Raw genomic sequence first — 12,829 nt, forward strand, 5'->3', positions numbered from 1 at the left:
AGGTCAAGTGAATTTCCTGTTGTCACAGAGTGAGGAAGTGGTGGAGCTTGAATTGAAACCCTGGCCTTTCTTCAAGCCCCTGCTCGTTCTACTTTCCACATACTCTCCATTCTGCCTCCCACTAAACAAAACTGCATTTTCCTTCTATGCCTTTTGGTGGGGATAAAGAGACTCGAAAGAGATTCATGACAACAGTATCAAAATCTTGAGGCCCACAGGCCCAAAGAATACACTCACAGGCTCTGCAAAAGCGTTGTCCCAGAGAACAGTGGCCGTCGCATTGTTGTCCTGGCTGCCGTGGACAATCACCACCACCGGGAGGGACAGGGTCTGAAAAAGACACAGGAGCAGGGCTGAGCTCCTGCAGCCCCACGCGCCGCCCTCCTCCCCTTTTTTTCTATCACAACACGTTTATTCTCTCTACAAGTTTCAGTAAATGTCACCCTTGAATACAGAATAGGAAGGGCTCCAGGAATAATGAGACTTTGCACATTGCCACAGGCTTAGAAATTTTAGATATTTTTAAAAGAGACATTTCTGTGTGACATTTTGGTATTTAGGTATTTCTTAGATATTTCTGAAGGATGGAGTAAGTTTCTCAAAGCTAGAGACTAAGAGAGAAAAGAGAAGAAAAATGGAGACATTTCCGGGGAAAAAGAGCAAGTAACGAACGTCTAAAATTACTACAACTGTACTCAAATCCATCCTGACTGATGTTTCTCTTGGTTCGCTTCTGCCTACATCTCCGGCTATTTCATTTCGTTATTATTTGTTTGTGTCTTAAGAGAATCTAAGAGATAGAGTCCTAAGGATGAGGGTCTCCTCACTTCTGTTCATCAGTAATCACAAGAAGATACGCCTGAAACTAACACAACACTGAAAATCAACTATACTCCAATATAAAATAAAAATTAAATTAAAAAAATTATCACAAGAAGATACTCTGTGATCAAAACAATTCTTTTGGGATATAAAGTACACACACACACACACCTTGACTTGAAAAACCAGCTCATTTCCACCAACACTGAACTGTGATTCAAACAGGATTGTAAATTTTTCTTCCGTCACCGACTCCGCTCCACGACGGTCAGACCTCTTAATTCGTTTCAGGGACTGAAAAGGAGAAAAATAGAGGATAAAGCCCTCAAACAGCTAGGGAAAATTCGTTCACCCTCTTTCCCCATCCTCACCATGTTCCTAAAGTGAGCGCTGAGGGTGCCCGTGGCCTGGTGATACTCCATCACACAGCAGTTGTTCAAGATCTCTCCGCTGTAATCACTGCAAATCAGACAGACAACTTTAAACCCATACAGGGTCTCAGCACACACCAGGTAGAAAACATATTGGGGGTAGGAGGAAATAAAGAAGGTTGTCAAAAAACTTAATTCATTTAAGAGGAGATGGGGGTTCGGCTGTATAATCTATCTACGAAATAAATGTACATAAAACACATAAGAAGTTTCCTATAGACATATCCCTACTAAATCATAGTTTCTTCACAGAAGAACCCCCTTACTGCTTCTCTGAGAGCTGGAAGGGGACACAGAGCTAATGGGGTTCCTACAAAGGAACGGCCAGGCCTAGAAACTTCCGAGAAGGTGGGATCACTTTCCTCCTGTTTCGAGGGCAACGTACTTGCGGGTGTTCTCGTTCTTGAGCAGCGACTTGGCCTGCTGCTCGCTGATGATGGTCGCCTGCACCTGGGGGGGGTTCATGTGCACGTTCAGCTTCCCGCCCACCAGCAGGCGCACGGTGGCTGCGAACTTGGTCTGGGTCTTCAGGACCTGAGGGGGCTGCTTCTCGATGATGAACGTGCTGCGGGGACACAAGTGACCAGGTGATGCCTCAGGGCACGGCGCTCCGGTCCCGCCCTCCGCGTGCCGAGGCCGCCTTGCGCGGGGCACAGCAGGCGAAGGAAGGGCTTGTGGCACAGCCCCCGGTCCCGGGGGGGCCGCTGCGAGTCGGGGGAGCTGGCAGGAGGGGAGGCAGTGAGATGAACTCAACAGCTGACACGGGGGGAACGAGCCCATACAGTGTCCACGAGAGAAACCGGGCAAGGTGAACAGCAAGAGGCCACAGCAACAGGCGACAGAGGGGGGTGGGATGAGGGTGTGAGGCAGAGACAGAAGGGTTCAAGCCAGAGCGCCCTGTCTCTAAAGACCCTGCTGCCCACGACCCAGGCCAACCGGATGGGGCCTGGGCGAGGCCAAGAGGCAGCAATCACCTGGTCACCAGGGCTGAGATGATGTCTGTGATGGTGGCGTTGACCTCAGCCAGCATCTCCTCCACGGGGCCGGGGATGGGCAGCTGCTGGCAGAGGTGCTCAGCTCTGCGGATCTGCTGCCGGTTCTGCCAGATGATCTCCGCCAACTTCTCACACCTGCACGGGAGCCCCGAGGCCAAAGGGAAGGACAAAGCCTTCACCCTCTTCCTCCAGGCCAGAAGCCAGAAGGCTCCCAGGCTGGGGAGAAGGCCCAGACCCAGCTCCACCCCCAGGAAGGCTCGGCGCCCTAGCCGCCCGGCCTGTCCACTGAGCAGAGCACGGCTGCCCTGCCTCCCAGAAACACAAAGAAACTCACAGGAGGAGCGACCCTGACTTGGGTCCAACCAGCCTGAGCGTCGCTCTGCACACCTGGCCCCACCCCACTCCCTCACCCAGGGACGCCCCTTCCGGGGAAGGTGGCACAGGACGGGGGCACCAAAGTCTGCATCAGGAACCAGACCCCTGGTGAAATAAGACCCGTGCCCCGTCAGAGGGAGCCGGCTGCTCACGTAAACACAGGAGCAGGACAGCAGCCAGTGGCACCACGCTGAGCCCCTGCCGCCCCCGCCTGGCCCCCCATTACCATTACCAGGATTGTAGCACGTCCAGGCTGCCCTCGGGGGGCCCTCCGTTCCCCGCCAGCTGCTGCCGCCGCTTCCACTGGATCAGCTCGTCATCCAGAATGATGGTCTGCTGCTTCCGCAGCAGCTGCAGGGTCTTCTGGTGCTTCTCGGCCAGCTCCTGCGGGGCGGGCGGGCGGAGCGGCCCTTCTGGGCTCTCAGAACACCCACAGGGCCTCCCCTCACCCCTTGCCGACCCGCTCTGCCCTGCGTGCCCACACAGCGGGGAAGGCTCTGGCCTCCTGCTCTGCTGGGTCCCGCTCTCCTCCTGGCTCTCTCCCTCCCTCAGGTCCACACCCGGGAGGGGAGGGACGCAGAGCCCACTCACCACGCGGTACTGCTGCAGCGTCTGGGCCTCGCGCTGCAGCCAGGCCTCCAGGGACACCTGCTTCTGCTGGAGGGCCGTCTCCCGGCTCAGACGCTCCTGGGGGTTCAGCTGGGCCAGCTGGGCAAACTGAGCTGGAGGAGGGCACAGGACCATGACCTCCCCGGGTCCAGCAGGGAGCCCGGCAGAATCGCACTCACCTGTTCTGGAGGCAAAACCCTGGAGGGGACACAGCTGACAAGTGGCCCGTCAAGGTTCCACAGCCCCCAAAGATGAGTGGGCTCCGTCCCCTGGCCCCCCGACTCTGAGCTCCCCTTGGGGAGTGGGGAGACGGAAGCTCGGGGTACAGCTGGGGAGGAGCCAGCCCATGGCCTCCCTGCCCGCCCAGCCCTCCTCTCCCCACGCGGGGTCCGGCTTAGAGCCACCCTGCCTGGTCTGAAGTGTGTCCTCGCCGTTTAGAAGGTGGGTGAACTCGGGCAAATCACCTCACTCTCCCCTGCCTCAGCTTCCCCAGGTATAAAATGGGAGAATCACGGCACCTGCCCCAGTGGCTGCTGTGACGTTAAATGAGCAAAAATGATACAGAAAATACTCAGGAAGCTGCCTGGCACCATCAGCTCCAGGTGAGAGTCAGTCCTCACGGTCAATGGGTTACAGGACGGGATTAAAGGCTCATGGAGCAGCTCTCAGCCCCAACCTCACAGGACAGAGCCGCATCAGGAAGGCCCTGCTCCGCGGGGCTGAGCGCAGCAGCCTCTCCTCGGGGAGGTGGCGGGGGGGGGGGGGGGTTTCTCCAGGTGCTGAAGGGGCCTCTCCTCGGGGAAGTGGGGGGGGGGGGTTTTCTCCAGGTGCTGAAGGGGCCTCTCCTCGGGGAAGTGGGGGGGGGGGTTTCTCCAGGTGCTGAAGGGGCCTAACATGTTTGTCCAGGTTGGGTCACCGTGAGCTCAGCAGACCAGCCGGAAGAGGGAGAGAGACAGAGTGTCCAGGGCCACTGGGGACACGAAAGCAGCAAGATTCTCTCAAGAGAGGGAGGCCGCTTCTCTCCACACCAGCTGTCAGGCATCTCATCGATGGCAGGAATAAGGTAACGAGGCCTCACCGACGAGGCCTTTTCAAAAAATCTGTTATATAATACTTAAGACCTAGGCAAGTACTGATAGAAAGGATGATACAAGGAACACCTGTGTATCAAGAGGCCCGCTTAAGGAAGTAAACATTTCCCCAGTTAAGCACCTGTACACCCTCCCCTGCCGGCACCCCCATCCCTCCCTCCACAGGCAATCACCATCCTAGATGCTGGCATTCCTATCCAATAGGCTTTGGGAACGTCCCACGGTCCTTACTGGGGCTGAGTCAAGAAGATGAGAGCGTCAGTCAGCAGGTCTTGGTCAAGTTCCCGGCAGGCCTCTGAGGGCCATGTCACACTGACCGAGGCCCTGCCCTATGGACGCACAAAAGCAACTAAGGACACACTAACGCAACCCTAGACAGCCAGGAAGGCCCAGAACTAGAAGAGAACTTAGAAATATGGCTCCAACATGACTGCGGGGGACGGAGCAGGTAAGGAACACAGCAGAAGAATCTGGAGAGCCACCTCGGAATCCTGCCGCCCACAGGGAGGTGGTGGGGATCCCAACGCCAGGCCCAGCCTCCTTATGCAAGTGACCCACTTAGGTCTCTCCTGGCAAATTGGAGACGCTTCCGGGAAGGACGCCAGGAGACTTGAGGCAGCTGTCTGCTCCACTGGAGGGAGCTGAGACTTCCCTTGCACAGACAGATCAGTAGTCTGTTTCTGATGGGCGCACTTGATCAATGAGACTGAACTGACATTGCACGATGGGGACAAACCCAAACCAGAATCGGAACCCAACCTCACAAGTAGGAAACAGAAAAGCCCAGAACAGGACCATCAATACTGTCAACCAGCCAACGGCCTTGGGTAGAAATAATAGCCTGAAATGTCCTGCTCCCTAATGTAGCAGGAGGGCCTTCCTTTCTTTCGGGTCAGTCTGGGATGGATTCAGATCGGAAGAAGAGCTGCTAGAATTATCCCCCCAACATTTCCTCAACAGCTGCTATGATTCAGGCAATGTGCTAGTCTCAGGGTACAGAGATAAAAGACATAGTTCCTTCTCAACAAATTTATATTCTACTGGGGAGGACAGAGTTAATAAATAGTATTAATACAGCTCTAAAATGGAGCCCACAGGCACGGTAGTAGAGGAACACCTGGTATGTGTATGCATGTGTATTTTCATGGCTGGTTGGTTGAGCTAAAGCTTCTCTGAGATTTTGAACTGGGCATGCAACCGGGGAGAGGAAACTACACGTACACTTCATTTTACTGTGTTGCAATATACTGCCCTTCACAGGTACTGCCTTTTTATTTGTTTAAATGAATTGAAGGCTTTTAGCAACCCTGTGTCGAGCAAGTCTACTGGCTGCCGTTTTTCCAACAGCATTTGCTTGTTTCTTGTCTCTGTGTCACATTTTGGTAATCCTCGCAATATTATCGCTATATTTGTGATGGTGATCTTTGATATACTACTACAGCTTGCTGAAGGCTCAGATGGTTAGTATTCTTTAGCAATAAAATATTTTTAAATTAAGGTATGCACATTTTTTTAGACATAATGCTATTGCACACTCAGACTACAGTCTAGATAAACATAACTTTTATATGCACTGGGAAACCAAAAAATTCATGTGACTTGCTTTATTGCAATATTCACTTTATTTTAGCGGTTATGGACTCAAACCCTTGGCATCTCCAAAGCACGCCTGTATTAAAGTCACCCTGCCAAATTCTATAAGGTCAATAGGGGGCGCTCGCGGGGCTCCACACCCTCCAGACTGAATTCTGACTCTGTACCCAAGTGCCAGCAGGATTTACCGCAGGCAGGGGAGCCCTTGTCTGTAAGGGCTAACTGAGATGCACTAGTTGCTCTGCCCCAGGACGGCCTCTCTGAATAACCACACAGAACAACATTAAAAGGCTGTAAAACACAGCCCCCGTGGCCCTAATACCCTCCCTGCTTAGAAAGGTTAACATTTCAATAAAGCATCACTTACAAAATGTCTGCCACATAAAGTACTGTCTGATACTATTTCCTTAGTCCGTGTGCTCCTTCCCACAAGAGGAAATGTCTTCGCTCACGGCCCAGGAGCTCCTTGGATATGGGTAGTCAGAGTGAGACCCCAAGCTTTCCAAGGGCCAGCGCCTGTCTTCTTCCCTTCCAAAGCCTCAGCCTCCTGCACTGCCTTCAATGCAAGTGATTCTCCTCTACTCCAGAGAGAGGTAAACGCTTCTAAACGGAGAACTGGTTCTCTTCCAACCCGACCAGCTTCTTTCTAGTCCTCATTCCCGTCCCCCAGACACACGCTGCCCTCCCACACCAGCCTCACCCTGGATCCTCAGGCTCTCTTGATACTGGATGATGAAGTACTCTTGAGTCTGCTGTAGCTTCTTCAGCTCATTCTCTGTGTCTTGCGTGACCAGTCGCAGCTCCTCAAATGTCTGGTTGATCTGAAGGTGTTTCTGGGACATGGCATCAGCGAGACTTCCAGCCGGAGAATTACCCTGGAGACAGATCAGGGAGAAAGTGTGGGCAGCAGTGAGCTGGGCAGGAGGATGGGAGAAAGCCTTCCATAGTCCCAAGGAAAGGGCGACGCTCGCATTACAACTGGGCTGAGATGCCAAAAGCTAAACTTTCAGTCAGAGAATTGCAAGTGTTATTTGTGAGAGTTGGGGTAGAGTGGGAAAAGAGGAGCAACAGGAGACCCGGCGGACTACGGCATCTTCATAAAGTACTGCAGAAAGCTTCTGACCTCCACCAGAGCATCCCACCCAGGGTCCATCTGGGTTCTCTCTGGAGAGACTAGAACTCAACATGTCCCAGGAGTTACCTGGGTTTCCCTACTAATGATGATGACCCCTCATTTCACAGTCACTCACTGACCCAATGCCACCTGTGCTAGGTGCTGGGGACACAGTGGGGGAGAAGGCTGTGGGAACACACATCATCTGTGTCCTCCCTCAAGACCTTGTGACTGAGGGAAGAGGCTGAACCACTCACAGGCGGTGTCCTGGAGACCCCAAGTGAAGTGACAGGGGAGGCATCCACAAGGGCTTTGCGGATCCAGCCACTGAACTACCCTGGTTGGATCTATTTCTTCAACACCTGGCTGTGGGGTTGGGGGGGAGAGCAGAGGCTGTTCTTAAGTAACCTCACCTGAATATAAGCATGCCTCTCCTCAAATATAATTCAGGTGGGGTAAAATTATTTTGCACTTGTTCACACTGCTTTGTGGTTGCGATCCCATCAAGGTTACAAGTCAGTTAAGATCAGAGACCAGTCTTCTATTTCCTTTGGGCTTCTCAGGACAATGCTCTGTTTATAGTGACACCAACAGATGCACACCGAGTCATCTTGACAAAGCTGGGTCCAGAAAGAGCTGGGCAAGAAAGGACATCCCAATGCCTCTCCCCAAACCCATGGACACTCACATTGCTGGCTTCTCGGACCAGCCTCTGTTCATTGTACAGAATATGGCGGATGCAGCGGACCAGCTCCATGGGGCAGCGATCATATGTATTCTGAAAGAATCCAAGAGCAAACATCACTTTGTTCCACTCCATGCTATGGGGCCGAACTGTACCTCACAGCAGGGGGCCAGATCTTAGGATGGCAACTCCTAGTGGCACAATGGTGTAATCATGAGAAAAGCTACTCCTCAATGCCAACGGGGACAGGAAAAGCGCATTGTGGGAAACCCAATTACAGGAAGAAGGTAAAATTATTCCATTTCTTGCATCTTAATTTGCTTAAAGTAAGGGCACCATGCTTGGAAACAGAATACGTTTCAAAGAGGCCATGTTAGAGGAGAAACTGGACACCGCCTTGACTGGGCAATCAAAATTACTACCACCAATGAGGATAAGATGGACGCTGTACGCCTCTGGATGTGATACCCTGAGAAAGACACAACGCTACTTATTTAGAATTCTGATCAGGGGTGTGTAACCTGAATCTCATCATGAGGAAACTTCACACAAACCCCAAATAAGGTCCATGTTATACTTAAAAAATAGAGGAGCTGAATTATTTTAAAATGTCAATGTAACGAAGGACAAAGAAAGACTGACAAATGGTTCCGTATGAAAGATTAAAGAGACATGACAACGAGATGCAATACGTGATCTTGCACAGAATCCTGGGCTGGAGGGGAAAAAACTGCCCTAAACGACATCAGTAAGTCAGTGGACAAAATGGAAATAAAGGTATAAGATTACCTAAAAGTGTTGTATTGATGTTACATTTGCAGAAGTTGATAAGTGTACCGTAACTACATAAGAGAAGATGCATATTCTTAGAAAACGCACACTGGAGTACTTAGGGACAAAGGGACGTGATGCATGTAACTTACTCTCAAGCGATGAAAATATGTGTGAGTGTGTGTGTTGCATGCGCGTACACGCAGAGGGAGAATACAGTAAAGCACATGTTAACGACAGGTGAGTCTGAGTGCAGGTAGGGGTTAGTATCAATCTCATAATTGTCTACACATTTGAAATTATTTTCAAATAAAAAGTTTAAAAAAGGCAGCTACAACCACAAAGCCAAACAATAAGAACTTTATACGTGTCACATGTGACTCAACAACCTTGGGTTAAAGCAGAAAAAGAAAATCTCTGAATGAAGGAAGAGCCCCTGCAGGGAAGACAATGAAGTGTGGCCTGGCGCTCACATCCACCTGGAGCTGCGTGGCCTGGAGCTCATGCCCACCTGGAGCCTCGAGGCCCCAAGATCACACCCACCTGGAGCTGCGTGGCGTAGTGCCCCAGCTTGATCTTCAGTAAGAACCCATCTTCCCCCACTTGGTGCTCTGCCTTCTTCTGCAGCTCCTGCACCAGGCCCTCCAGGAGCTGGGTGGCCTTAATGTTCTCCTGTGGATTATCAAGATCTATTGAGTCCCTAGGGGAAAGAAATTACATACATATGTATACATACATGCACACAGCCTGTATAAATGCAGCCTCAACGCATCACACCTTTTCTTTGGCTAAAGTAGTTTCTTTATAATGCTCACTGCAAATTTTAGGAAACAGTCCAATTCAAATTGACTAGATACCTACATTAACCTATTCCTAATCCACTAATTACCTAAGTGGGATGTATAGTATATTTTCTTTTCTTTTTTCTTTGCAATGTACTGCTCTTTCTCCTACTGACTTGCTCTGGTGCTTATGCTATTTGCTTCTAGGAATGAAGGGAAAAGGAAAGTGCTTTGTGTACTCTGAAGGAAATAGGGACTCTGATAATTTCCTATTTATAGTTACCCCCTCATGGGTGTAAGGGGGCACAGGGTCAAGAATGCTGTATGTGTTTTTTCCAGCCTCGACTTGTTCTACGTCTTGCTAATTTCACACAGAGTATTTCTTAAGTAAAGGCAGGTGAGTCAACATTTATCATTACTTCTAAGAAGCCCTAGAAATGGGATATTAAGACAGAAGATGCCTACAAGTATTTATGCAAGTCAAACACTTACATCAATAGTTGCAGATTTGGGACATGTAGGCAATGTTAACTCCTCCAATGAACCACAGAAGTCACTAACAGGGCTTCGTATTAATTCAGAGCCACTTAACTGTTGACAGGGGTTGGGTGGTCTCCCTCCCTCCCTTTCTTCCCCCACTCTTCCCCTCAGCCCTGACTCTCTTTCTTTTTTTTTTGCGATACACGGGCCTCTCACTGTTGTGGCCTCTCCCGTTGCGGAGCACAGGCTCCGGACGCGCAGGCTCAGCGGCCATGGCTCACGGGCCCAGCCGCTCCGTGGCATGTGGGATCTTCCCGGACCGGGGCACGAACCCGTGTCCCCTGCATCGGCAGGCGGACTCTCAACCACTGCGCCACCAGGGAAGCCCCTCTCTTTCTTTTTTTAAACAACTTAGGTAACAATTGCTATTGGGCAGTACTAAATTACTTAACTCGGCTCACTGAAGAAAACTAACAGCTGTAAGGTTGAAATAAACTGCTGGTGGGTCTGGAGCCAAACAAGAGATCTGGTGATAGCTAAGCAGCTCTGTCATCTCTACACAGCCCTGAAGTCATTAGCAACTAATTTCTAATGGGGGCACAAACAGGTATACCAAAACACTGACACATTACTTCGTCAAATAATATGCTCGAATCTGCACTTTTGAGAAGGCAGTGGAGAAAGCCAAATTTCAAATATGTGTGTGCTATGTACTAAATATGTCTGAATAAAAGCCTGGAAGGAATGAAGGCAGCCCTGCACCTCTGTTGAGACTGGCAATAATGCTCCACTCTTAAGAAGCGACAGTCTCTGAGCACAGCTCATGGAAATCAAGTACTACCGGTTCTCGTACTTCAAAACTTAACTCTCTGCCATATATATATATATGAACTTTCTTAGTTTAAACGTGAAGAACTGAAGATGTTTTAATTAAAATCTTTATATCCTTAAAACCAAAACCGAATAAAATTCAGGTTTTCCTTGATATCAACATAAGTCTCTTAATGTTCAGTAAGAAGACTGCATGGGAAATTTACTAAATGAAATTTTAGATCAACAGAAACTTCCTACTAATGTTTTTCTGAACTCTCCAAATCTTTAACAGAAAAATGAAAAGGAAATGGAAAAGCACTAAACGAGGTACAGTTGACACGCTCATAGTTAGCTCCTTTTTTGCTCAATCACATGAGGCTGAGTTCTGTTTTTTTTTAATTGCCTAGAAAATTGCCCTCCTTTGGTGTCCTCCAGCTTTTGAACAGAAATCTGCTACGAACACACAACTGCAATTATTCAGAGGCAACATTACCGACGGGTTTACAGCTCGCCTCAAATAGTAACATAAAGGCTGGTTTCTCCAGGGCTCTGTCAATGAGGACCCCTGCTCTCCTGGCCATGACGGTGGAGGCCTGAAGTATCTGATGAATACGACAGATCAGACTGAGACTGGTAACCAACCAACACCTGCCCAGGCCCTGAGCAGAACAGCAGATAGCCTGCTGCCTGGTGTGCAATAACGTTGTTGATTAAAAAGCTCTGTTGTCAGTCTACTGCACTGTGGTAATTCTGAAAGAATTTAAAAACAATTTTCCCCCTGGGTATATAAACAGAAATTTGGGAAATAAGAAAAATAAACATGGCTGTTAAATCTGAGACTAAGACGTAATTATTGTTAACGTTTTGGTGTATTGTCTTTTGGTCTTTACCTATATATATATATATAAAACATATACATTTGAAAATACCAAAGTCACCATTGTTAAACTTGTTAATAATACACTTTATTAAATTGTATGCATGTGCATACCTTAACTGCCCCATTAAACACTAAATTCTTTGTGGACAAGGGCTTCAACGTTTTCTATGAACTCTACCTACAACACTGCTCGGCACTCACAACATATTTGCTAACTGTTTATTAGCAGCAATATTTTAATGCTTTTAGCCAAAATTTACTATTAAAGGAAACAAATCCTATTTTTAAAAATCCCAATAGCCATTCCATCTTCTTAAGCTTTAAGATGGAATTAAATACCTTTTCATGGGTCACATAATTTTCTTTATAAATGTACAACTTTTAGAGTATTCACTATGTTGTCTTTCCAATCAAACTTCAATATGGGGCTTCCCTGGTGGCACAGTAGTTAAGAATCCACTTGCCAATGCAGGGGACATGGGTTCGAGCCCTGGTCCGGGAAGATCCCACATGCTGCAGAGCAACTAATCCCGTGCGCCACAACTACTGAGCCCGAGTGCCACAACTACTGAAGCCCGTGAGCCTAGAGCCCGTGCTCCGCAGCAAGAGAAGCCACTGCAATGAGAAGCCCATGCGCTGCATTGAAGAGTAGCCCCCGCTCCCCGCAAATAGACAAAGCCCATGCGCAGCAACGAAGACCTAACACAGCCAAAAATAAATAGATAAAATAAATAAATTTATATATAAAACAAAAACTTCAATATGCTTGTGCTTCACAAAACATGATGGAAAAAACTTTGTTCACTTACCAAGCTTGGCTTTCAATCCACTGGGATAAGTAATGCCGCACCTCAATGGGGAAATGCTGACCATACAATGCTTGCATCTGATGAAGGGCATCTCCTTGGAGCTGCTGGGCTTGTATCCACACAGCCATGGTTTACAATCTGTTAAACAATCAGTGGTTTGGATGAGCTTTTTTTCTTCCCCTTTTAAATCCATCAGAGTAAATACTCGATTATAAAGGCCAGAGATAAATGCATTTAAGCTCTTTCTGACAGACTAAAGATCAGTGTTCTTGAACTGAATTTTAGCTTCAAAATGTTTTCAAAATTCAGTGTGGCCATGGAAAGGTATATAACTGTGTCTATGAAGCTCTGACTATAAAATGTACTGAAGTCCTATAAGCAAAAGTACAGATCCAGCATTAAGGGAAGAACTGCCTATAGCTTTGATATCACAGACATGTTCTTTCTTTTACATGTGTTCCAAACTTGAAGCAACAGTAAGCAGCATTTCAACAGTAATGATAAATAAGCAGCACGGGGATTTCGTAGAAAATCACTTGTTTTAGATTTGGTATTTTGACTTTTAAGAAATGCAGTAAA

General features: G+C 48.6%; 1 protein-coding gene across 2 annotated transcripts in view; it reads right to left on the bottom strand.

Moving 5' to 3' along the window:
- STAT5B (signal transducer and activator of transcription 5B) overlaps positions 1–12,829 on the bottom strand; it is a 62,529-nt gene that overhangs the window by 12,763 nt on the left and 36,937 nt on the right. The window contains exons 2-12 of one of the 2 annotated variants that reach the window (XM_032615386.1): positions 12,251–12,388; positions 9,030–9,158; positions 7,719–7,808; positions 6,617–6,791; positions 3,215–3,345; positions 2,856–3,007; positions 2,228–2,383; positions 1,639–1,818; positions 1,194–1,281; positions 994–1,116; positions 238–330 (exon numbers count right to left, since the gene is read on the bottom strand). In XM_032615386.1, the coding sequence (XP_032471277.1) occupies positions 238–330; positions 994–1,116; positions 1,194–1,281; positions 1,639–1,818; positions 2,228–2,383; positions 2,856–3,007; positions 3,215–3,345; positions 6,617–6,791; positions 7,719–7,787 (1,167 nt within the window). In that variant the 5' untranslated portion in view covers positions 7,788–7,808; positions 9,030–9,158; positions 12,251–12,388. Of the gene's footprint in view, positions 1–237; positions 331–993; positions 1,117–1,193; positions 1,282–1,638; positions 1,819–2,227; positions 2,384–2,855; positions 3,008–3,214; positions 3,346–6,616; positions 6,792–7,718; positions 7,809–9,029; positions 9,187–12,250; positions 12,389–12,829 lie in introns of both variants that reach the window. The other variant, XM_032615384.1, reaches the window with a different exon arrangement.

The sequence above is a fragment of the Phocoena sinus genome, chromosome 20 (genome assembly GCF_008692025.1).
Source record: "Phocoena sinus isolate mPhoSin1 chromosome 20, mPhoSin1.pri, whole genome shotgun sequence".
In the NCBI taxonomy this organism is placed as follows: Eukaryota; Metazoa; Chordata; class Mammalia; order Artiodactyla; family Phocoenidae; genus Phocoena; species Phocoena sinus.